Consider the following 25,248-nt stretch of genomic DNA (forward strand, 5'->3'; position numbering starts at 1 on the left):
AAATCCAAAAAGAACATTCAGAACCAAACTGATTTCTGCGAGGTGAGAGAAAATTTCTCTGGCTTGAAACTGGGTGACTGCTTCAGATTCAAAACTTTCACACTTTCTCAGTAGACAGAACATTTCCCCACACGGCGACACAATTCAGCTAAACATTTTTCTTCAAATATCTTTTGTTCTTTTATCTCAGATTCCACTGCCCTCAAATGTCTCTTTGAACTCAACTTTTCCAAATATAAAAATATTTAATCTTTTCCTATTTTGTCTTTGCTTTTGGTCAATAAAAATTAATATAGCTTCCCCTGTTCACCTATGACACTTTTCTAAGTTGTAATGGTTCCTTGTCACCTCTGAACTCTCCTTTGAAATTCAGTAGCTAAAAAGCCAAGTCTCCACTGAAGTCAAACACACCATAACCCTTCATTACAAATGCATGAACCCAACACCACGACCCTTTTATCTCAGTTCAAAGCTGTCCCGATTTAACCTCCCCAGTTTAATCATAAACAAACACACATTCCACTTACGTATGCAGAATACCAGCAAAATCCCAAAAATATGGAAACAAAACATCCATCCATCATAAGCCATTTCAATATTTTCTTTAGGTTTTTAAAAACTGACCTGAAGACTGTTGGCTTAGCAATGTAAATCCTCCAGTAACTATTGTGAAATGGTGAACCGTAACAGCAACCCATAATCTATTCCACTGAGAATTTAATAAATCCTACTCCGAATGAGCAGTGGCCGAACAACGGTTGGACCCTAATATTCTCCAATGTACAATTGCAACATAGTTTCATCAAAAATTACAAAATAAGCCTAGTTGCCATATTTAACAGGTGAATTGCAATCCAAATACAAATTTTAAAAATCACCTGGGTGGGGAGGGGGCGAGTCACATGATGAGAGCAGGAGCAGCTGTGTTTTTGAGAGCTCTGGCGCTACTCATCTTTCAATCTTTTTTTTAAAAATCTGATGCCCATCCCGTAATTATTTGTTTCTGGTCTTGTACAATGTTCCTGGCCGGATTTTGATGATGAGTTAAGTCAAGTGAAGAAATCCTCATTTGAATGAGGCAGTCGGAAGCAGCCAGGGTGGGGCCCAGCTTGCAGTGACTGTGTTACTGGTGGGCAGGCCTATGTTTGGGCGGTGCTGTCAGTATTAAGGTGATGACTGCCATTTGTGAATGATTTGCAGATGATGGTCTGATTCCTTAGTGCCGGTTGTTGGTGCTCACATTGATGGATTGCGAGATATCCTTCAGAGAATAGTTCAAGTAGAGAAGAGAATTCTGTTACTTGATAGGGCAGCATTCTTGGTCGGGGCATACCTTCAGACCTTGGAAGTTCTGTTAAATGGTATGTCAATTATCGTGGCCAAATCGTGGAGATGGGGCTAGACAGAGGGTGTTCATGCACCTGGTCTTCTGAGGGGAGTGGGGGACGAATTCCCGTCCGAATTAGAGTGATGGCTACCATACTTTCACAATCATGATTTGAAGGCCTCGTGTTTCGTGGTTGATGGAACATATTGCATCCAGTCTTCTGGGGTTGGAAGGAGTTCCCAACCACTGGTCTTGCATTCTCCTCTGTGCATATCAAAAGGAGTTGGGGGCAGCTGGACATGTCAGGTCGTCATCTCCCACCAGGGCCCAAGTTTCTTTTTGCCTGGGCTTCAGAATGACAGCATGGCAGAAGTGCAAGGGCTACCATGGAACTCTGGGGGAGGGGGTGAGACACTGAATGCTGCTCGACGATCCTGTCATGGCTTTGACCTTTCCAAGCTCCATGCATGGTGTTATTATCCTGCAGTTCATCAATAGTCATGAACTTTATCCCCTTGCGACAATGCCATGATTTTATATTATTGTCTTTTTTCCTGACAAGGGTGTATGATATACATGCATGTTGGTGGTCTTTGCCTGTTATTCAGTCATGGCGAAAACCAAACAAACAGTCAGTAGTGACATGGGGTTTGTGCAGTATCTGCCTAATTTTTCCTTTTATAAACCTTCCATTTACATAGCGGGAGTACATTTTAGATGCCCCGCACTTTTTCTTTTTATAAAAGAGATGAGAAGCGCCACAGCAGGATGGCAGGTCAAGGGTTTAGTCTTTAGTGAGGTGGTGGGAGGAAATGCCATGTAAGTCTTCACAATAGGTCTGGAACGCCTCCAGTTGCACCTATTAGTATTGTTTTTCTGTATTTTTGTTATTTTGAGAGTATGGAATCCGTGCTCATCTCCAACGAAAGTCCGAACAGATCATGCATCCTATGGAGGACTGGGTTCCTTGTCATTCTTCTTTGTGGTTGGTGTAAGGGGAAATGTATAATGGCACACACCTGGGTGTGGTCGGGTTAATCCTCATTTGGCATTTATTCTTCAACATTTGTTTGGCTGCGTGAGTAGTGGCAGCGGTCACCTGATTGGGTGTGTGTTGGGGCAGGAGTAACCGTATTCATCTGGGTCGGGTGGAGGATCTATTGGTTGGTGGAGTAGGTTACCCTTCCCAGAGTTGTCCCCTTTTGGAGTTTTGCTCCCACCCTCGAGATAGAGTTCCACTGGGATTGGATTGGATTGGATTGGTTTTGTTTATTGTCACGTGTACCGAGGTACAGTGAAAAGTATTTTTCTGCAAGCAGCTCAACAGATCATTAGAAAAGGGAATTAAACAAAATTCAAGAAAATACATGAGAATACATAATAGGGCAACACAAGATATACAATGTAACTACATAAGCATTGGCATCGGTTGAAGCATACAGGGTGTAGTGTTAATGAGGTCAGTAAATAAGAGGGTCATTTAGGAGTCTGGTGACAGTGGAGAAGAAGCTGTTTTTGAGTCCGTTTGTGCGTGTTCTCAGACTTCTGAATCTCCTGCCCGATGGAAGAAGTTGGAAAAGTGAATAAGCCAGGTGGGAGGGATCCTTGATTATGCTGCCCGCTTTCCCCCGGCAGCGGGAGGTGTAGATGGAATCAATGGATGGGAGGCAGGTTCGTGTGATGGACTGGGCGGTATTCACGACTCTCTGAAGTTCCTTGCGGTCCTGGGCCGAGCAGTTGCCATACCAGGCTGTGATGCAGCCCGATAGGATGCTTTCTATAGTGCATCTGTAAAAGTTGGTAAGGGTTAATGTGGACATGCCGAATTTCCTGAGGAAGTATAGACGCTGTTGTGCTTTCTTGGTGATAGCGTCGACGTGAGTGGACCAGGATAGATTTTTGGTGATGTGCACCCCTAGGAATTTGAAACTGCCAACCATCTCCACCTCGGCTCTGTTGATGCTGACAGGGGTGTGTACAGTACTTTGCTTCCTGAAGTCGATGACCAGTTCTTTAGTTTTGCTGGCATTGAGGGAGAGATTGTTGTCGTTACACCACTCCACTAGGTTCTCTATCTCCCTCCTGTATTCGGACTCGTCGTTATTCGAGATCCGGCCCACTATGGTCGTATCGTCAGCAAACTTGTAGATGGAGTCGGAACCAAGTTTTGCCACGCAGTCGTGTGTGTACAGGGAGTAGAGTAGGGGGCTAAGTACGCAGCCTTGTGGGGCACCAGTATTGAGGACTATTGTGGAGGAGGTGTTGGTGTTCATTCTTATTGACTGTAGTCTGTTGGTCAGAAAGTCAAGGATCCAGTTGCAGAGTGGAGAGCCAAGTCCAAGATTTTGGAGCTTTGATATAAGCTTGGCTGGGATTATGATGTTGAAGGCGGAGCTGTAGTCAATAAATAGGAGTCTGATGTAGGAGTCCTTGTTTACGAGATGTTCTAGGGATGAGTGTAGGGCCAGGGAAATGGCGTCTGATGTGGACCAGTTGCGACGGTATGCGAATTGAAGTGGGTCAATGTATTCCGGGAGTATGGAGGTGATGCGCTTCATGATCAGCCTCTCAAAGCACTTCATTACAACTGACGTCAAGGCCACCGGGCGGTAGTCATTGAGGCATGTTGCCTGGTTCTTCTTTGGTACCGGTATGATGGTGGTCTTCTTGAAGCAGGTGGGGACCTCGGAGTGGAGTAGGGATAGGTTAAAGATGTCTGTGAATACCTCTGCCAGCTGGTATGCGCAGGCTCTGAGTGCACGACCAGGGATCCCGTCCGGGCCCATCGCCTTCCGTGGGTTCACTTCCAGGAAAGCCGATCTGACTTCGGAAACTGTGATGGTGGGTATGGGTGAATTATGGGCTGCTGGGGCACTCGACAGCGGATTGTTGGTTACCTGCTCAAACTGAGCATAGAATGCATTAAGTTCATCGGGGAGGGGTGCGTTGCTGCCAGAGATACTGCTCGGCTTCGCTTTGTAGCCCGTTATGTTGTTTAGTCCTTGCCACAACCGCCGAGAGTCTGTCTGTGACTCTAGCTTAGTTTGATATTCTCTCTTGGCATCTCGGATGGCTTTGCGGAGGTCGTACCTGGATTTCTTATATAGGACAGGGTCGTCTGCCTTGAACGCCTCAGATCTGTCCTTCAGTAGGTAGTCAATCTCGCGGTTGAGCCATGGTTTCCGGTTGGGGAACGTACGTACTGCTTTCTTTGGCACGCAGTCGTCCACACATTTGCTTATGAAGTCTGTGACGGTGGTGGCATACTCATTTAAATTAGTCGCTGAGTTCTTAAATATGGACCAATCCACTGTCTCTAAGCAGTCACGTAAGAAGTAGTAGCCTGTGGGCTGCAGGGTTTGAGTGGGAGTCTGAGTGCTGTGGATCAGAATTGTTGGAGTCCTTCTTCGGTTCAATGGTAGGCTGAGTGGGGTAAACAGGCACTCCCTCCAAGTGGTTTTATAAAGTGACTCCAGATTGTCCTCCTTATTGAAGCCGGAGCTTCCCTGGGAAGGAAGTGTTCTGTCTGTGAAGACACTGCGCTACTCTGTGATGATGCACAGTACTTGTCTGGCATTCCTTAACTAATTCTGGTGTGGTGAATGTATTATACCAATAATCCACCAGTGTATTTGTATCTGTGCTATGCTGTTGCCCTTGTGGGCTTCACCTATGGGCCATTGTATGGCATTATCTATAGGAGAACATGTTGGGGCATGTATGGGCTCCGCCCATGGCTCCTCCCCTTGAAGGGAGGTATAAAGAGCAGTCGACCTGTAGGCGGTTCTCAGTACTGTTCAGTCGCAGGCAGGCACTGTTTTAAGTTGATTAAAGCCACGGTTCACTTCTACTCATGTCTCGAGTGAATTGATGGTCGCATCATCTGGTTTTCCTCTCTTTTTGGGATTTCAAGAACAAAGAGAACAAAGAACAATACAGCACAGGAACAGGCCCATCGGCCCTCCAAGCCTGCACCAATCACGTGTCCTATCTAGACCAAGCGCTTGTATCCTTCGATACCCAAACTGTTCATGTGCCTATCCAGATAAGCCTTAAAGGTCGCCAAAGTATCTACCTCAATCACCTCACTTGGCAATGCATTCCAGGCCACTACCATTTCCTTCCCTTGCTTGGTTAGACAGGCCCCAATTTAGTATAGTGTGTCTCAGAAGATTTCCCTTACCGTGTCGAGAGGGGGGGAATAATTTCCTCTCTTTCTCACCCCCTACCCATTCAGCGTCGACGGGGCTGGTGCAGTACATCTGATATGGGTAGAGGAGGAGTGAGGTTGGTGAGGTAGCCATCCTTGGCATGGTTTGGGTATGCTTGGTTTACTGGCTCTTGTGTCGGAGTGTGTAGTTGCTAAGCCATGTCTTGTATTGTGGTCAGCCTATTGCTCGGCGTGTTCCTTCTTGGCCTGGGAGGCCGAGGGGTTTCGAATGAGCGGGTATTTCCTTTCTTGTTTCCTGGCGAGGGGCATATTCCAGGAGACCATGTGCTCATGGCTATATCCTGGTAGCCTGTTATCCTGCAAATCTCTGCTCTTGATAGTATTTCTTTATCCAGTCATTGTTAGTGTGTTGGGAAATGCTGACCGCATTGATATAATCTGAACCAACTGTATGAATATTTTTTAGTCTTCTCTGCATAAATGATAAATGCGTAGAATGATGATCGCTCTGTGCTGTGTGGGAGTTCCGGGATTTGTTGCATCTGGTGATGACATGTAAAATATCTTCTTGAATTAGCATCCTTGCAAATTTTTCTCTATTATTTTGAGGTTAAAGAATCGTCGACTGGATCCAGCAACGGTACAAGCAGGGTTTGCTTCAGAGAAAAGGACTTCATAATGTGTTATTGATGCCTCTGGTATGACTGGATCTGAGGGAGATGTGTTCTACTGCATGCACATGGCACGAAGATCTTATCCTGGATTCTTGTGGACTTTGCGACCATTTGCTATGTGGGAAGGTGCATGCCATTTTACTATATTTTCATGGCCTTATCCTCCTCTCCCTCATTCTCCAGTGCATCAGTTGGCACACATGAAGGTACCAAGTTTAGTGATTAAATTGAATCAACTGTATTCTTGCTCTCTTTTTTCTGTATTCATGTATGCTGAGACATTACCAATCCTGAGGATTTGTTGCGTCATTTGTTAAAATGGAAAATCAATAAAAACTTCAAAAACAAACGTTAGGCAAAGATTAAAACAGAGGTCTAAACTGATTAGATCATAGCTATTTTTGGCAGAAGCAAGATATATTGGTGGGGAGAGAGTTTGGGGAGCAAGATATATTTGTTGATACCTCAAAAAACTTACACAGGGTGGTGAAAGCGCCATTTCTATGTCCAGTTGCCGCATCTCGTTTAGTGGAACGGTTTCCCTATTTCCATAGTCAATATACAAAACATTTGCCTTCTTCTGTACAATATCCACATAATGAATAAATGCTCGATACCACTTCTGCAGGAGTACAAGGGTGGAAGAGAAACAAATAAGGTACAAAAGTATACAATTACATGGCATTCGTAAACAGTATTTTCCCTGTACCTTTGTGGGAAACGAGGCAGAAAAGAAGATTTCAGAGAGTCCATCCAAAACCCAAAGGTCTAGTTTTGATCCACACAGCAGATGCTTCTCAGGCAGTTGGGTTACAAAGCCCCATACATGGCAGGCAGGAATAGAACTGTAGGGATTCTATGGAACTGTACGCACATTTCTAGTTGCTAATAAGTTCACTATTATATTGGGCAACAACACAAGCCATACGTTCTTTACTCATGCCTGAATATGCATTAAAGCCCTTTATGCATACAATTTAAGGGGCATAACTCAGTTTTAAACTCTTTTCAAAGGCGAGCTGGTCAGCTCCAGCTGTACTAAAGAGTCAAAGACCAAGGAATTGTATATCAGGCCGAAGCAAGGCCATAAATAACTTGAATAAATTATGTATTCAAAGAACTGATCATTGCCTCCCCAGTCTATGGTTGCCAATTGCAGCCACAATCCCCATTACTAGGCCTGATGCTCCATTTTCTCCACTGCTAACCCAGACTTCCCCTTCTCCTGAAACCCCCAAATCCCAACAACTCAGTCACTGACTCAGTCCCTGCAATCCCTGACCCAACAGCCAACACATTTGAGGACTGCTGCAATTCTAGAAATTAAACTGATCTTACACTGCCCTCTGCCAGTAGGCTCTGGTGCTCTACCAATGTCACAAATGAGGTCTGAGGCTCAATATCAGGAGTCTCATGGCTCACCAATCACACACACCCAATGACTGCATTAATTTTGTTAATTGCATAGTATACACCAGATATTGTTTATTGTAACCAATATATATATCACAATCCAACACATAACCACCTTGAAAAAGTGAGTCAGGATACAGAAATACACAAATTATATCAAATGTGTTCACTCTCAAAATAAAAGACTTGAAAAAGTAATTGTCGTCCTGCAGACTCCAGCTTACAAAATAAATACATGAGCACCATCTAATGGGAGGAATAAAAAGTACATCTGGATAGGGCAAGGAATATTTCATTGAAACCATCAATATTAATTTTAAAATCCGTCCCTAGACTGAGCCAGTAATAGCTGTTGAGAGTGGAATCCTGTTTTCATGCAATTAGTATAGCTAGTCCTGGAAAGACTAGTACAAGTGGGAAAGGACGGCACGGTAGCACAGTGATTAACACTGCTGCCTCACAGCTCCAGGGTCCCAGGTTCAAATCCAGCCTTGGGTGACTTGTGTGGAGTTTGCCCCCCCCCCCCCCTCCCCCCCCCTCCCAGTCTGTGTAGGTTTCCTCTGGATGCTCCAGTTTCCTTCCACAGTCTGAAGATGTGCAGGTTAGGTGGATTGGCCATGTTAAATTGCTCCTTAGGTGTTCAAAAGGTTACCTCTCCATTCACCTGGGGAAGGAGCAGTGCTCCGAAAGCTCGTGTTTGAAACAAACCTGATGGACTTTAACCTGATGTTGTAAGACTTCTTACTGTGCTCACCCCAGTCCAACGCCGGCATCTCCACATCATGGCTACCATCGACACCGCAAACTGCCGGCTGTGCTGTACTGTTCTAAGTTCTAAATTCTAAAGTGGAGAGGATCTCCAGGAAGATCGCGCATATAGACACTGACATTAAGTTTCTACAAAGATGCAAAAAAGCAGGCAAGATCCCGAAAGGGCTACAGATCACAAACCCACTCAAGTCGACCTACAACACAGACTACGCTGAAAGACTCTGCCGCCGCACCTCTCTCACACTCCTCAAACACCTCTTACACCAGCTCTACAGCAGTCGACGCAACCTGGAAACCAAGATAGAGGTCATATTCTCAACTTTCACTCAGGACACAGCAGACCAGCTGCATAACACCGCCAAACAGATGAGACAACGATACTATGCCACCTATATGCACACCAAAAACAGGAAGCTTGAGAAACCCGGCATCACCACCAGCAGCAACCAAGCTTCCCCCGGTACCACAGTAGAAAACAATACAGGGAAATCTATTGTCAACTTGTCGGACTACACCCGCATTGGAGATCTCTACTGCCTCCCAAAAATACACAAGGCCAACACACCAGGCCCTCCTATCGTTTCAGGCAATGGGACCGTGTGTGAGAACCTCTCTGGCCACATCGAGGGCATCTTGAAACCCATCGTAAAAGGTACACCCAGCTTCTGTCACGACACGACGGTCTTCCTACAGAAACTCAGCACCCATGGACCAGTTGAACCAGGAACATTCCTCGTCACAATGGATGTCTCGGCACTCTACACCAGCATCCCCCATGACGACGGCATTGCTGCAACAGCCTCAGTCCTCAACACCGACAACTGCCAATCTCGAGACGCAATTCTGCAACTCATCCGCTTCATTCTAGATCACAACGTCTTCACCTTCGACAACAAATTCTTCATCCAGACACACAGAACAGCCATGGGGACCAAATTCGCACCTCAATATGCCAACATCTTCATGCACAAGTTTGAACAAGACTTCCTCACCGCACAGGACCTTCAACTGACGCTATACACCAGATACATCGATGACATTTTTTTTCCTTTGGATCCACAGCGAAGAATCACTGAAACGACTACACGATGAGATCAATATGTTCCATCCCACAATCAGACTCACCATGGACTATTCTCCAAATTCTGTTGCATTCTTGGGCACACATCTCCATCAAGGACGGTCACCTCAGCACTTCGCTTTACCGCAAGCCCACAGATAACCTCACAATGCTCCACTTCTCCAGCTTTCACCCGAAACACATTAAAGAAGCCATCCCCTATGGACAAGCCCTCCGTATACACAGGATCTGCTCAGACGAGGAGGAGCGTAACAGACACCTACAGATGCTGAAAGATGCCCTTGTACGAACGGGATATGGCGCTCGACTCATCGATCGACAGTTCCAACATGCCACAGCAAAAAACCGCACCGACCTCCTCAGAAGACAAACACGGGACACAACTGACAGAGTACCTTTCGTCGTCCAATACTTTCCTGGGGCGGAGAAACTATGACATCTTCTCCGCAGCCTTCAACACATCATCAATGAAGATGAACATCTTGCCAAGGTCATCCCCACACCTTGCCTTCAAACAACCGCGCAACCTCAAACAAACCATTGTTTGCAGTAAATTACCCAGCCTTCAGAACAGAGACCACAACACCACACAACCTTGCCAGGGCAATCTCTGCAAGACATGCCAGATCATCGACATGGATAGCACCGTTACACGTGGAAACACCACCCACCAGGTACGCAGCACATACTCGTGCGACTCGACCAATGTAGTCTACCTTATACACTGCAAGAAACGATGTCCCGAAGCGTGGTACATTGGCGAGACCATGCAGACACTGCGACAACGAATGAACGGGCATCGTGCGACAATCACCAGGCAGGAATGTTCCCTTCCTGTTGGGGAACACTTCAGCAGTCAAGGGCATTCAGCCTCTGATCTCCGGGTAAGCGTTCTCCAAGGCGGTCTTCATGACACGCGACATCGCAGAATTGCCGGCAAAAACTTATAGCTAAGTTCCGCACACGAGGGCGGCCTCAACCAGGATCTTGGATTCATGTCTCATTACATTCACCCCCCCACCATCTGGCCTGGACTTGCAAAATCCTACCAACTGTCCTGGCTTGAGACAATTCACACCTCTTTAACCTGGGAATACCCCCTATCTCTGGATCTGTAATGTTTTGATTACCTGCAAATGCTCGCATTCCAAGCATTGTCTGGCATCTCTGACTTTGTCTATATGAATTTTTCTGGAACATACCTCTCCATTCACCTGAGGAAGGAGCAGTGCTCCAAAAGCTCGTGTTTGAAACAAACCTGATGGACTTTAACCTGGTGTTGTAAGACTTCTTACTGTTCAAAAGGTTAGGTGGGGTTACTGGGATAGGGTGGAGGCATGGGCTTAAGTAGGGTGCTCTTTCCCTCGGGCCGGTGAAAACTCGATGGGCCGAATGGTCTCCTTCTGCATTGTAAATTGTATGCATGATCTATGATAAGAATTCTGTTCATCACTGTCCCGACTCTTAGAAGTGCAGATATTGGGAAAGGTGTCCAGAGTTGGGGAAATGAAGAATAAAAAAATTAAATTGGGACAAAATATAAAAAGGGGGCATTGACAAGTACAGCTGTCTGAAGGGATGTTTGATCTGCAAATTGGCATACCAGTGAGAAAAGCAAGTGTTCACCTATGTGATTAGGGAAAAACAATGAAGTGTAGAAGAGATGATTTCAAATTAGCGAGAGAAGGGAGCTGCGACGTATTTGTCAAAAGCCAGGTCCACAGGGTGGGTAATACAGGGAAGGAATGAGATATCCATAGCACAATAACTTGAGAACGGGACACAGTATTAGCTGCTACCATTACAGCTACACAGAGCAGAAATCAGTCTCCTCCAATTCCCCACCTCAAAAACAGGTTATTGCTAAAAAGGCGGCTGGTTAAAATACAAAACTTGAACGGAGAAGATTATGCGTTTGCTAAAACTAAAGGCTGTTTTCCCAAAAGTGGACAAATAATCCATGCATGGTAACTATCTGCTGGATTTAGCTCAGTTATTGGATGTTGCTTGGGAACAAGGGATGTCTCAGAATTCAGGAAACATAAGGAGTTAGGAACAAAGGGGCAACCTCATATGATACTGTGTGTGTAGCTATCAGTGTAGTTAAGTGTATTGTTGTGATGCATTACAGTCCTTTCTGGCATGAGTTTCTCTTTCAATAAATATGCTTTATTAATTTATCAGAAAATGACTGGACTGTTCCACCCTGGTTTGTGTATCTTTGTTCACAGTATACCAAATTGAAAATATACACCTCGAGGAACCGGTGTTCCAATTTACCCTTCTGGGTTTTGAGGTGCTCTGACAAGTAACATTATTATGGTTAAAACTGGATGTTCTTTGGCAGGATTTTGAAAAGCCTTCCCTTGGGTGTTGCCAAATTTGTGATTTTTAAACGTAACAAGTGGAAAATATGGAACCAAGTGAGGAGTTGCGAGAGTTTAAATAAGCTGACTGCAACATGGTTAAGACTTGTTTGGGAGTAGACAATATAACAGTGGAAAGTTTGAAAAGTATATCTAAAGCTAATTTGATGGAATTGGTAAATACATGACAATTACGGTTACCTGTAGGGGCTAAGAAAGCTGAGGTAGACTTCTGGTTGCGGCAATGAGTGAGTGAGCCGCACATTCGGGGGCTCTCACTCCGGCGGGACTTGAGGACCTGGTTCCCCGGTTTTGCGGGACTGTGGAGCGGTGAAAGGACGGCCACGGAGGTGCGGAGGAGCGGGCAGAGCTGCATGCAACCGCGGGAGAGCAGGAAGCAGCGAAAACGGGAGAGGAAGGGACAAAGACAAGGTACAGGGGAAAATGACCCGGGACCCAAGATGGCGGACCTGCAGACCTCGGATCCAGCAAGCGCTGAAAATCATGCTGCAGGTTATTAAAAGCAGCTTTGAGTCGTTGAAGCGGGATAACTTGGACCCACTTCAGAAGGCAGTGGATCAGCTGGACCAGAGGCTGGATGCCCAGGATGAAAAAGTTAAGAAGCTGGGAGAGGCGGTGGAGGAGCAGGCGGATGCGCAGACGATTGCGGCGCGAGAAGTCGACGGGTTGAAGGAGAGGCAGAGACGACTGCTGGACAGAGGAGGGGAGCTGGAAAATAGAGCCCGCAGACAAAATCTGAGCATCATCAGCCTCCCGGAGGGGGCTGAGGCCACAGCGTTTGTGGCGGACCTGTTGATGCAGCTGAGGGGGGCTGAAGCCTTTCCGCGATCGCCGGAGCTGGAGGGTGCACAGAGTGCAGGCGAGACAGGTGTGTCCGGGGGGTCTCCTCCCCTCCCCCCCCCCCCCCCCCCCCCCCCCATCCGATGTGATTAGGTTCCACAGGTTTGTTGAAAAGGAGCGGGTGCTGCGGTGGGCAAAAAGCGCCAAGAGCAGCACGTGGAATAACAGTGTTCTTCGCACCTACCGGGAGGTGGCTAGGCGGTGAGCAGCCTTTAAACAAGTTAAGGAGGTGTTGTTCAAGAAGCATGTGAAGTTTAGTCTGCTCTTCCCGGCCCGTCTTTGGGTTACGCATCAGGGTCAACACCGCTACTTCTCCGAGCCCAAGAAGCGATGGACTATGCGAGGGATCAGGGGTTGGTCCCGAAAAGAGGTCCCACGGACGCAAGCTAGGGTCCAAGAACTACCGTTTGAAGGGATGCGACTGTGCCTAGACTGTTGACTGTTTTAAAGGTGCCATGTGGGGTATTTTTTTTGTGGGCAGTTTTTGCCTGGGGGGGGGGGGGGGGGAGGAGGATTCTACCCCCCCCAACTCTCGTACAGTCTTTTTCCTGTTTTTGTTGCTTTTATTTTCTTTTTCTGGGTGTGGTGGGTACCTTTTGTTGGGCTCGCTGAGTGCACTGGAGTCGGTATTGCAAAAAAGGGGTGGCCGGTCAGCAATGGGGATTAAAGACATTGGTTGGGGCTTTCGTTTTATTTATGTTTATGGTTTTTTTATATGTTTGTTTCGGGTGGGTGTTGCATGGGTACTGGGGTATTGCGGTGTTATTTTATTAATGCTCGGAAAGGGATGTGGGTTAACACTTTTCTGTTACACGGCGGGAACTGTATTGCACCTGGAGCAGCTTCGCGGGGCTGTTTGAGATTTACATTTTGTTTGACCTTCCTGTGTTAGTGAGATTGCTCCAGTGGGTTGGAGTGGGGGATGTTGTGTTGATGAGTTGGGAGATGAGGTCGGGGAAACAATGGGAGTGGGACAAGTGGGCGCTGGAGTGATGAGTCACCGGGCTAGCCGATTGGCTAGTCAAGGGAGTCATGTGGGAGTGGGAGAAAGAAGAATATAGCCAATGGATGGAAGGGGTGGGTTTACCGGGGATGTTGCTGGGGGGGGGGGGGGGGGGGGGGGGGGGGGGGGGGGGAAAGAGTTATTCTGCTGACGTTGGGGGGGGGGGGGGGAAGAGAATCGGAAGTAGGCAATGGGAAGGTGGTCGGGGGTGGAGGCGGCCGAAAGGCGAGCCAGGTATGGCGTGGCGCGGGCCCCAGAAAGGTTATGGCTGACCGGCATTGGGGGGGGGAATTCGACCCCCCCCCTCCCCCCAAACTCTCGTACAGGCTTTTTCCTGTTTTTGTTGCTTTTATTTTCTTTTTCTGGGTGTGGTGGGTACCTTTTGTTGGGCTCGCTGAGTGCACTGGAGCCGGTATTGCAAAAAAAGGGGTGGCCGGTCAGCAATGGGGATTAAAGACATTGGTTGGGGCTTTCGTTTTATTTATGTTTGTGGTTTTTTTATGTTTGTTTCGGGTGGGTGTTGCATGGGTACTGGGGTATTGCGGTGTTATTTTATTAATGCTCGGAAAGGGATGTGGGTTAACACTTTTCTGTTACACGGCGGGAACTGTATTGCACCTGGAGCAGCCTCGCGGGGCTGTTTGAGATTTACATTTTGTTTGACCTTCCTGTGTTAGTGAGATTGCTCCAGTGGGTTGGAGTGGGGGATGTTGTGTTGATGAGTTGGGAGATGAGGTCAGGGAAACAATGGGAGTGGGACAAGTGGGTGCCGGAGTAGTGAGTCACCGGGCTAGCAGATTGGCTAGTCAAGGGAGTCAGGTGGGGGGGCAGCAGGGGGGAGAGAAAGAAGAGAGAAAGAAGAATACAGCCAATGGATGGAAGGGGTGGGGTTACCGGGGGATGTTGCTTGGGGGTTGGCAAGAGGTTATTCTGCTGACGTGGGGGGGGGGAATCATAAGTAGGCAATGGGAAGGTGGTCGGGGATGGAGGCGGCCAAAAGGCGAGCCAAGAATGGCGCAGCGGACCCGAGAAAGGTTATGGCTGACCGGCATTTGGGGAGGGGAGTTTGTGCCCCCCAACCAGGCTGATCACCTGGAATATCAGGGGACTAAATGGGCCAGTTAAAAAGGCATGTGTGTTTGCGCATTTGCGGGCTCTGAAGGCGGACGTCATTATGTTGCAGGAGACACATCTGAAAGTGTCTGACCAGACTAGGCTATGGGCTGCATTAGCCAGGTCTTCCACTCGGACTTGGATTCTAAGTCCAGGGGGGTAGCAATGATGATCAATAAGCAGGTTCAATTTGAGGTGGAAGGCGTAGTCGCAGACAGTGGGGGCAGATTCCTGATGGTGTGGGGCAAACTGGAGGGGAGAAGAGAGTGGTGCTGGTGAACATATATGCTCCGAACTGGGACGACGTGGACTTTATCAAAAGAGCACTGGGGAAGATCCTGGACTCACGTAGGTTGATAATGGTGGGGGACTTTAATACGGTCCTTGACCCAGGGCTGGACCAGTTGTGTCTCAAAACGGGTAGACTCCCAGCAATGGCAAGGGAGCTGAAAGGGTTCATGGAGAAAATGGGGGCAGTGGACCCATGGAGAGCCAGACAGCCGACGGGAAGGGGCTACTCGTTTTACTCATGTTCATAAAGTATAGTCTAGGATTGATTTCTTTATCTTGAGCAAGGACTGTGCAGGGGAGGTAAAGAATACGGAATATTCAGCAATCACTATCTCGAACCAAGCCCCGCACTGGGTGGACCTGCAGGTGGGGGGGGGATTACAAACGCCCGCAATGGAGGTTAGACGTAGGATTGTTGTCGGAGGAGGGGATATGTGAGAGACTTCGGAAGTGTATGCAAAACTACTTGCAGGTGAACGATACAGGGGAGGTTTCAGCAGCGACCCTGTGGGAGGCGTTGAAGGCAGTAGTGAGGGGGGAGCTGATCTCAATTCGGGCTCACAGGGTCAGGGCGGACAGAGCAGAAATGGACAGATTGGTTAGGGAAAATTTATCGGATAGATGAGGAGCATGCGGCGTCCCCGGGAGAGGACCTACTCAGGGAGAGACGGAGATTACAGGCAGAACTGGGGGTGCTATCCACGAGTAGGGCCATGGAACAACTTAGGAAGGCAAGGGGAGTGGTGTATGAGCATGGGGAGAAGGCCAGCAGATTGCTAGCGCAGTAACTCAGGAAGAGGGAAGCGGCCAGTTAAATATGTAGAGTGATTGATGGGGAGGGGAGCAGAGTGGAGGACACGGCAGGACTGAATAAAGTATTCCGGGACTTCTATAGTAGGCTGTATACTTCAGAACCCCCGGAAAAGCGGGAGGAAATGAAAAGGTTCCTGGAACGGCTAACATTCCCAAAAGTAGGCGGGGGACTAGAGGTCGGGCTGGGGGCCCCCGATTAGAGCGGAGGAGGTATTGGGGGGCCTAAAGGCCATGTAGTCGGGGAAAGCCCTGGGGCCGGATGGATACCCAGTAGAGTTTTACAAGAAGTTCTCGGAGTTAGTGGGACCAGTCTTGACTAGTGTTTTTAATGAGACAAGGGACAGAGGGACCCTGCCACCGACGATGTCACAAGCCACCATCTCGCTGATACTGCAGCGGGACAAGGACCCAGAATCCTGCAGGTCATACTGGCCAATCTCCCTGATCAATGTGGATGCCAAGCTCCTGGCAAAGGTACTGGCGATTAGAATGGAGGACTGCGTACCAGAGGTGATTGGGGACGATCAGACAGGGTTTATGAAAGGCAGGCAGCTGGCAGCTAACTTGAGAAGATTGCTTAATGTGATCATGATGCCCCCGACAGGCAAGGAGGTGGAGGTAGTGGTGGCAATGGACGCTGAGAAGGCCTTCGACCGGGTGGAGTGGGGCTATCTGTGGGAGGTGCTCTGACAGTTTGAGTTCGGGGAGGGACTGGTGAATTGGGTCAGCCTATTGTACCAGGTCCCAAAAGCTAGCGTTAGGACGAACAGGGTAGTGTCAGATTATTTCAGACTATATCGCGGGACCAGACAGAGATGCCCACTCTCCCCATTGCTGTTTGCGCTGGCCATAGAGCCGTTGCCTATTGCATTGAGAGCTGCAAAGGGATGGAAGGTAATGACCAGGGGGGGGTTGAACATAGGGTCTCTCTCTATGCGGACGACCTGCTCCTGTACGCGTCGGACCCACTGGCCAGGATGGAAAATATACTGGAAACATTGAGGAAGTTCGGCCGGTTTTCAGGGTACAAATTAAATATGGCCAAGAGTGAGATGTTTGTGGTGCAGGCAAGGGGCCAGGAGAATAGACTGAAGGAGCTGCCATTTAGGCTGGTTGAGGAAACTTTCCGGTACTTGGGGATACAGGTGGCACGAGACTGGGGCAGGTTGCACAGGTTAAATTTGACCAGAGTGGTGGAACAAATGAAGAGGGAGTTTCGGAGATGGGATGCATTCCCACTGTCACCGGCGGGGAGGGTGCAGACTGTAAAGATGACAATCCTCCCTAGATTCCTGTTCATCTTCCAGTGCCTCCCGATCTTTATCCCACAGTCCTTCTTCAAAAGGACTGGCAAAATCATCATGAGCTTTGTCTGGGCGGGAAAATCCCCGCGGGTGAAGAAGGCGATGCTTGAAAGGAGCAGCAGCGAGGGAGGGCTGGCATTGCCGAGTCTGATCAACTACTACTGGGCAGCTAACATAGCCATGATAAGGAAGTGGATGGTGGGTACGGGGTCTATCTGGGAGCGGGTGGAGGCGGCTTCGTGCAGGGCACCAGTTTGGCAGCTCTGGTCACAGCTCCCCCAACGTTGTCGCCGGCCAGGTATTCCACCAGCCCGGTAGTGGGGGTCGGATATGGGGCCAGTGGAGGAGGCACGTAGGGGAGGTGGGTGCGTCTGTCTGGACTCCAATATGTGATAATCATCGATTTGCTCCCGGGAACATGGATGGAGGGTTTCGAACATGGCGGCGGGCAGGGGTGAGGAGGGTGGGCGATATGTTCCTGGAGGGGAGTTTTGCGAATTTGATGGGCTTGGAGGAGAAATTTGGGCTGGTAAGGGGAAATTACTTTAGGTACTTACAGATGCGGGACTTTGTCCGCAGACAGGTCCCATCCTTCCTGCACCTCCCGCCAATAGGAATCCAAGACGGAATAGTCTCTAGAGGAGGAGGGGGTAGAGTCTCGGTTATTTACAAGGTGCTCATGAAGGGGGAAGAGTCCCAGACGGAGGAACTGAAACTCAAATGGGAGGAGGAGCTTGGTGGGGAGATGGAGGACGGGCTGTGGGCAGAAGCGCCGAGTAGGGTAAACTCAACCGCAACATGTGCCAGGCTCGGCCTGATTCAATTTATGGTCGTTCACCGGGCCCACAAGACGGTAGCTCGGATGAGCAAATTCTTTGGGGTAGAGGATAAGTGCGCTAGATGAGCGGGAGGACCAGCAAACCACGTTCACATGTTTTGGGCATGTCCTAAGCTTAGGGGGTACTGGGAGGGATTTGCAGGGATCATGTCCCGGGTGCTAAAAACAAGGGTGGTGATGAGTCCAGGGGTGGCAATTTTTGGGGGTTTAGAAGACCTGGGAGTTCAGGACGAGAAAGTGGCCAATGTTTTGGCCTTTGCTTCCCTAATCGCCCGGCGGCGAATACTGCTGGCATGGAGGGGCTCAAAACCCCCGAAGACAGCTATGGATTTCGGACGTCAAGTTTTCTGGGCATGGAAAAAATTAAGTTCGCCTTGAGGGGATCTGTACTGGGGTTCGCCCGAAGGTGGCAACCATTCATCGACTTCTTTGCGGGAGAGTGAACGTCAGCACGGGGGGGGGGAGGATTAGAGTAGAGTAGGAGGGATAAATAGGCGGGCTTGTGCAGTATGGTTTGATTGAAGTATTGATTTTACGTTGATGTTTGCCCATTTTGCCTTTTTTTTTGTTTTCTGTAACTGTTTACAATGCCGAAAAATACCTCAATACAATTGTTTGATAAAAAAAAAGAAAGCTGAGGTAATTGAAAGAATCACGAAGCATTTAAATGTAAGTGGGTTTTTAGATAGACCAAATATTGCAAACAAAGTGAGGAAATTGAATTAGCTAAAATTCAATAACAAAAGAAACATTTACAAATGCAGGCAAAAGATAGAAAGAAATAAAATTTAATAAATTAGAAATGCAGAAAAAAGAAAAATAGAAATTTAAAAACTTGAACTAGAGATGGAGGAAAAGTTAAAATAACTGGAAAGAGAGCTTTCTAAAAAGAAATTAAAACGAGGAAACTTGAAGTGGAAATGGAAAGATGAGCAAGGAAAAAAACGAATTTCAACTTAAAATGCTGGAAGTTAAAGCAGAGACAAGAGAGTAGGTTGGGGAAGTAGATGTAGACCTGAATCTAGTGAGGAAATGTTTACATTTATACAAGCTCTTCCAAAATCTGAGGAAAAGGATGTGTCAGCATTCTTTATTTATTTATTTTGAAATGGTAGCTAAACAGATGAAATGGGCAAAAGCAAAATTATTTTGATTTATGGATATAGGCATTAAAGATAGAGAGAAGATACAAAGCCCTTGGAGAGATGATTCTTCAAGAAGAATTTAAAGATTTACTTCCTTTGTTTATTAGGACGCATGTTGAGGAGCAAAAAGTTAGAACTGCGACACAGGCAGTAGAGCTAGCTGATGATTACGAATTGGTCCATAGAACCAATCCTTTTTTCTGTCATCCGTAAAAACCAGAGAAGGGTAGAAAGTGGGAAGAAGAAAAGAAAACAAATAGTCAAGAAAGACATGGAACAGTTGGGAATGGTCAGGAAATTTCACCTCAGATCAGAAAGGAGGGTGGAAGTGACATTCAGAGGCCCAAGCGTTTCCACTGTAACAAAGTGGGACATGGTAGGGCAGATTGTTGGAAATTAAATGGAAGACCAGTTGCAGCAGGAGGAAAGGAAGCAGCTGAAAAGGAAACAGCTGTTAAAACTGTAGCACTGGTACAGGTGAAATGTGCTCTTTCAGAACCAATGAGAATGGGGGATAGATCTCAAGATAGTTCAGAGAATTATTTGAGTACTCATATAGGAGGTCAGGCGATTGGAAGTTCTTGGCGTTTTGTTTCAAAGGGAGAAGTTTTCCCTAAATCATCTAACAAAATAAGCAAACAAATTAAATTAAGGGATACAGGAGTAAATCAATCACGGATTGTAAAATTTCCTAGAATACAAATTGTATGAAGGAAAAAATATTAATAAGGGATATTAATGGATGGAATGAGCTCATTATTGGAGTAAAGTTAAATTAAGTAATTTTGTAAATGGAATTGTTCCAGTGGGAATTATACCTAAATTATCTATTGGAGGAATAGATTGCATCCTAGGGATTGATATGGCTTGTGGAGACAGAAACGTGATGATAACTGCATTGCAATATCATGGTGATATCAAAATTCTGAAAGCTACTGTGGGGAAAAAATGAAACACTTAGTGCAGATATTAAGCAATTGAAGGGAAACCTGATGAATGCAGCAAATCAATCTTCATGTGTGAAGGAGTTTGCGAATGAAAAAAAAAACTGAGAATCAGTTTAGTAAAGTGGAACATTTGACTTAGAATTTGAGCTGTCTATCGGATAAACTGAAATGAGCTGTCTGCAGGATAAACCGAAAAAGAAAACTTGAAAGATTGAGTTGCTGCTCGGTTGCTGCTGCAGGGGCCGTAGGGGAACTACTGATGAAGGGGGAGGGTTGGGGGGGGGGGGGGGGGGGGGTCTGCCACCGTGGGGAACAGACCTAGGGGGTTCTGCGGGCACGTGGTGAGCCGAGGGAGAGCTATGGCTGACCGGCGCAGAGGGAGGGGGAAGACCCCCCAGATTCGGCAGGTCACATGGAACGTGAGGGGGCTGAATGGACCGGTGAAGCGGTCCCGGGTCTTGGCGCACCTGAAGGGGCAGGGAGCGAACGTGGCTATGCTCCAGGAGACGCACCTTAAGGTGGCGGATCAGGTGAGGTTGAGAAGAGGCTGGGTGGGGCAGGTGTTTCACTCGATGCTAGATGCGAAGAATCGAGGGGCGGCGATCTTAGTTGGCAAGAGCTTGTCGTTTGTTGCGTCGAGTGTGGTGGCGGACAGTGCAGGTAGATATGTAATGGTGAGTGGTAGACTTCAAGGGGAGCGGGTGGTTCTGGTTAACGTGTACGCCCCCAACTGGGACGATGCGGGCTTCATGCGGCGAATGTTGAGCCGGATCCCGGACCTGGAGACAGGGGGTCTTGATCTTGGGAGGGGACTTGAATACGGTGTTGGATCCAGCTCTGGATCGTTAGAAGTCTAGGATGGGCAAGAGTACGGCGGCGGCCTCGGTGCTGAGGGGGTTCATGGATCAGATGGGAGGGGTAGACCCTTGGAGGTTTTTGAGGCCGGGAGGCAGGGAGTTCTCCCTCTTCTCCCATGTCCACAAGGCTTATCCCCGGACTGACTTTTTTATTCTCAGCAGGGCACTAATCCCGAGAGTGGTGGGCGCGGAGTATTCAGCGATAGTCATATCTGACCATGCTCTGCATTCGGTGGACCTGGAGCTGGGGGAGGTGAAGGATCAGCGCCCGCTGTGGAGGTTAAATGTGGGGCTTCTGGCAGATGAGAAAGTATGTGGGCGGGTCCGCAGGGGCATAGAGGGGTATTTGGAAGCCAACGATAACGGGGAGGTGCAAGTTTTGGTGGTTTGGGAAGCGCTGAAGGCGGTGGTTAGAGGGGAGATGATATCCACTCGGGCGCACAGGGAGATGGGGGAGAGGGTTGAGAGAGAGAGGTTGGTGGAAGAAATAGCAAGGGTGGACAGGAGGTATGCGGATGTCCCGGAGGATGGGCTTCTGAGGAAGCGTCGCAGCCTCCAAGAGGAGTTCGATATGCTGACCACCCGGAAGGCGGAGGCGCAGTGGAGGAGGGCGCAGGGGGCGGTATATATTAGTACAGGGAGAAGGCAAGTCGGATGCTGGCCCTCCAGCTCTGGAAGCGGGAGGCAGCGAGAGAGATAGGGGGAGTCACAGACGCAGGAGGAAACTTGGTGCGGAGTAGCAGGGACATTAATGGGGTGTTCAGATCCTTTTACGAAGGGCCTTACCGAGCGGTGCCCACTAGGGAGGTGGGTGGGATGGACCGCTTTTTTGGATAAGCTGGAGTTCCCAAGAGTAGAGAATGAGTGGGTGGAGGGTCTGGGGGCCCCAATCGAGGTGGAGGAGCTGATTGATGCGCTGGGGAGCATGCAGACAGGGAAAGCACCGGGACCTGACGGGTTCCCGGTGGAGTCGTACAAGTAGTTTTCAGATCTGCTGGCTAAGATACTGTCCAGCAGGGTGGAAGATGTGGTCCCGATGGTTATCCATGAGGACCAAACGGGGGTTGTGAAGGGGAGGCAGCTGAATGTCAATGTACGGCGGCTTCTTGATGTTATGATGATGGCGTCGGCGGATGGGGAGGCGGAAATAGTAGCATCGATGGATGCGGAGAAGGCCTTTGACAGGGTGGAGTGGAGCTACCTGTGGGAAGTGCTGAGGAGGTTTGTGTTTGGTGAGGGATTCATTAGCTGAGTGAGGTTGCTGTATAGCTCCCCGGTAGCGAGTATGGTGACAATTGGGAGGAGGTCGGAGGACTTTCGGCTTTCCCTGATCTTCGCGTTAGCGATTGAGCCCTTGGCCATGGAGCTGAGCGATTCAAAGAACTGGAGGGGGATTGTGCTGGGGGGGCGGGGGAAGAGGGAGAGAGCACCGGTTGTCGTTGTACGCAGATGATTTCCTGTTGTACATCGTGGATTCGGCAGGGGGGGGGATGCCAGAGGATACTTGGGGAGTTTTCGGGCTATATGCTCAATGTGGGGAAGAGTGAGCTGTTTTTGCTGCACCTGGGGGACCAGGACAGGGAGATAGGAGAACTCCCGTTGAAAAGGGCGGAGAGGAGCTTTAGATATCTTGGGGTCCAGATAGCTAGGAGCTGGGGGGCCCTGCATAGGCTAAACTTTGAGGCTGGTGGAACAGATGGAGGAGGAGTTCAGGAGGTGGGACGTGCTGCCACTCTCTTTGGAGGGTAGGGTCCAGTCAGTTAAGATGACGGTGCTCCCGAGGTTTTTGTTTCTTTTCCAGTGCCTCCCCATATTGATTCCGAAGGCTTTTTTAAAAGAGGGTGAATAAGATCATTCTGGGGTTCGTGTGGGTGCGCAAGAACCCGAGAGTGAGGAGGGTATTCCTGGAGCGAGGAAGGGAGGTAGGCGGTTTGGCGTTGCCCAACTTGTGTGGGTATTACTGGGCTGCGAACGTGGCAATGATTCGTAGGTGGGTGATGGAGGGGGAGGGTGCCGCATGGAAGAGATTGGAGGTGGCGTCCTGTGTGGGTACGAGTTTGGAGGCATTGGTGACAGCCCCGCACCCACTCCCCCCGGCAAGGTACTCTCTGCGTCCAACAGTGGTGGCGTCCCTCAAAATTTGGGGGCAGTGGAGGCGGCATAGGGGGGGAAGTGATGGCCTCAGTGCAGGCCCCGATACGGGGCAATCACCGGTTTGCACCAGGGAGAATAGATGGTGGGTTTTTGAGTTGGCATAGGGCAGACATCAGGCAGATGGGGGACCTTTTCCTCGATGGGAAGTTTGCGACTTTAGAGGATTTGGAGGGGAAGTGGGGTCTCCCCCCTGGGAATGCTTTCAGGTACATGCAGATTAGGGCGCTTGTTAAGCGGAAGGTGGCAGAGTTCCTGCTACTACCACCTAGGGGGGTGCAGGATAGGGTGCTCTTGGGGATGTGGGTCGGTGAGGGTAGGATCTCGGCAATTTATCAGGTGATGCAGGAGGAGGAGGAGGCCTCGTTGGACGAGCTGAAAGCGAAGTGGGTGGAGATCAACGATGGGACGTGGGCGGATGCCCTGGGGAGGGTGAACCAGTCCTCTTCTTGCGCACAGCTCAGCTTAATTCAGCTGAAGGTGCTGCATAGAGCACACATGACTGGGGCCAGGATGAGCCGGTTCCTTGGGGGAGGGGACAGGTGTGAGAGGTGTTCAGGAGGCCTGGCGAACCACACCCACATGTTCTGGTCGTGTCTGGCGTTGGAGGGGTTTTGGAAGGGGGTGGCGGGGACTTTGTCCAAGGTGGTCGGTTCCAGGGTGGATCCAGGCTGGGGGCTCGCGATCTTTGGGGTAGCATCGGAGCCGGGAGTGCAGGAGGCGAGAGAGGCCGGTACCCTGGCCTTTGCGTCTCTAGTAGCCCGGCGTAGGATTCTCTTACAGTGGAGGGGCGCGAAGCCCCCGAGCCCGGAGGCCTGGATTAAGGACACGGCCGGGTTAATCAGGCTGGAGAAGGTTAAGTTAGCCCTGAGGGGGTCGGTACAAGGGTTCTTCCGGCAGTGGCAGCCCTTTCTCGATCTTCTGGCGGAGAGTTAGAGGGTGGTCAATCTCAGCAGCAACCGGGGGGTCGGGGTCCATTAAGGGGGTTTGTTTTTGCGACGGTGTGTTTGCTATCTTCTTTTTTGTATTGTTATTAAGTTATTAATCCATTGCTTTGTACCGGGGGAGATTTCTCTTTCAGTTTATTTCTACACCTTGTTTACTTTATTGTTGGGAGAAAATTTGTTGTTGAAAAATTTGAATAATAAAAAAAAATATTGACTTCCGGTTGCAGCGATGCAGTGCTAAGCCGCAAGTTCGGTGGCTCCTGCTGTTTTTGGACTTTCGGGCTCTTTTGAGGGCCCGCAACGGCGATGTTTTGACTTTTCCCCAGGTGGGAACGCAGCCTCTGTGCTTGCCGGCCGGTGGGTGGGCTGGACTAGAAGTGGAGCGACCAGAAAATCAACTTTGCAGCAGAAGAAAGTGCAAGGCAGAAAGGACAAGATGGCGGCGGGCGGGGAACCGGCGTGGCAGCAGTGGGTGAGAGAGCAGCAGGAGCTGCTGCTGCGTTCCTTCCAGAAACTAAAGGCTGAGATCCTGGAGACGTTGAGGGCATCGCTGGACAGGCTCGGGGCGGCTCAGACTGCGGAGATTCGGCAGCTGCAGGAGAAGGCTTCGGAGAACGAGGACAAACTCCTGGGCCTGGCAGTGAAGGTGGAGTCGCACGAGGCGCTTCACAAGAAATGGTTGGCAAGGATGGAGGAGATGGAGAATCGCTCCCGCCAGAAGAATCTGCGGATTTTGGGCCTCCCGGAAGGGCTGGAAGGTTCGGATTTGGGGGCCTACGTGGTCCTGATGCTGAACTCGCTGATGGCCGCGGGGTCGTTCCGGGGTCCCCTGGAGCTGGAGGGTGCCCATCGGGTGCTGCTGTGGAAGCCCAGGCCGAACGAGCCGCCCAGGGCGGTGCTGGTCTGCTTTCAACACTTGGTCGACCGTGAGTGTGTACTTCATTGGGCGAAGAGAGAGCGAGAAGTAGCAAGTGGGAGAATACGGAGATCAGGATCTACCAGGACTGGAGTGCGGAGGTGGCGAAGGGAAGGGCTGGGTTTAACCGGGCGAAGGCAGTGCTCCACAAGAAGGGGGTCAAGTTTGTCCTGTTGCAGCCGGCACGCCTGTGGGTCACTTATAAAGACCGCCAACTTTATTTTGATTCCCCGGAGGAGGCCTGGACTTTTGTCCAGGC

The 25,248-nt window shown here is 49.2% G+C and overlaps 1 protein-coding gene across 2 annotated transcripts in view; it reads right to left on the reverse strand.

The window, feature by feature from the left end:
* The window catches only part of tdrd1 (tudor domain containing 1), a 144,063-nt gene that overhangs the window by 47,463 nt on the left and 71,352 nt on the right, over positions 1-25,248 (reverse strand). For both annotated transcript variants that reach the window (XM_038773345.1, XM_038773344.1), the window contains exon 9: positions 6,651-6,794. In XM_038773345.1, coding sequence (XP_038629273.1) covers positions 6,651-6,794 — 144 coding nt within the window. The remainder of the gene's footprint in view (positions 1-6,650; positions 6,795-25,248) is intronic.

The sequence above is a fragment of the Scyliorhinus canicula genome, chromosome 16 (genome assembly GCF_902713615.1).
Source record: "Scyliorhinus canicula chromosome 16, sScyCan1.1, whole genome shotgun sequence".
NCBI lineage: Eukaryota > Metazoa > Chordata > Chondrichthyes > Carcharhiniformes > Scyliorhinidae > Scyliorhinus > Scyliorhinus canicula.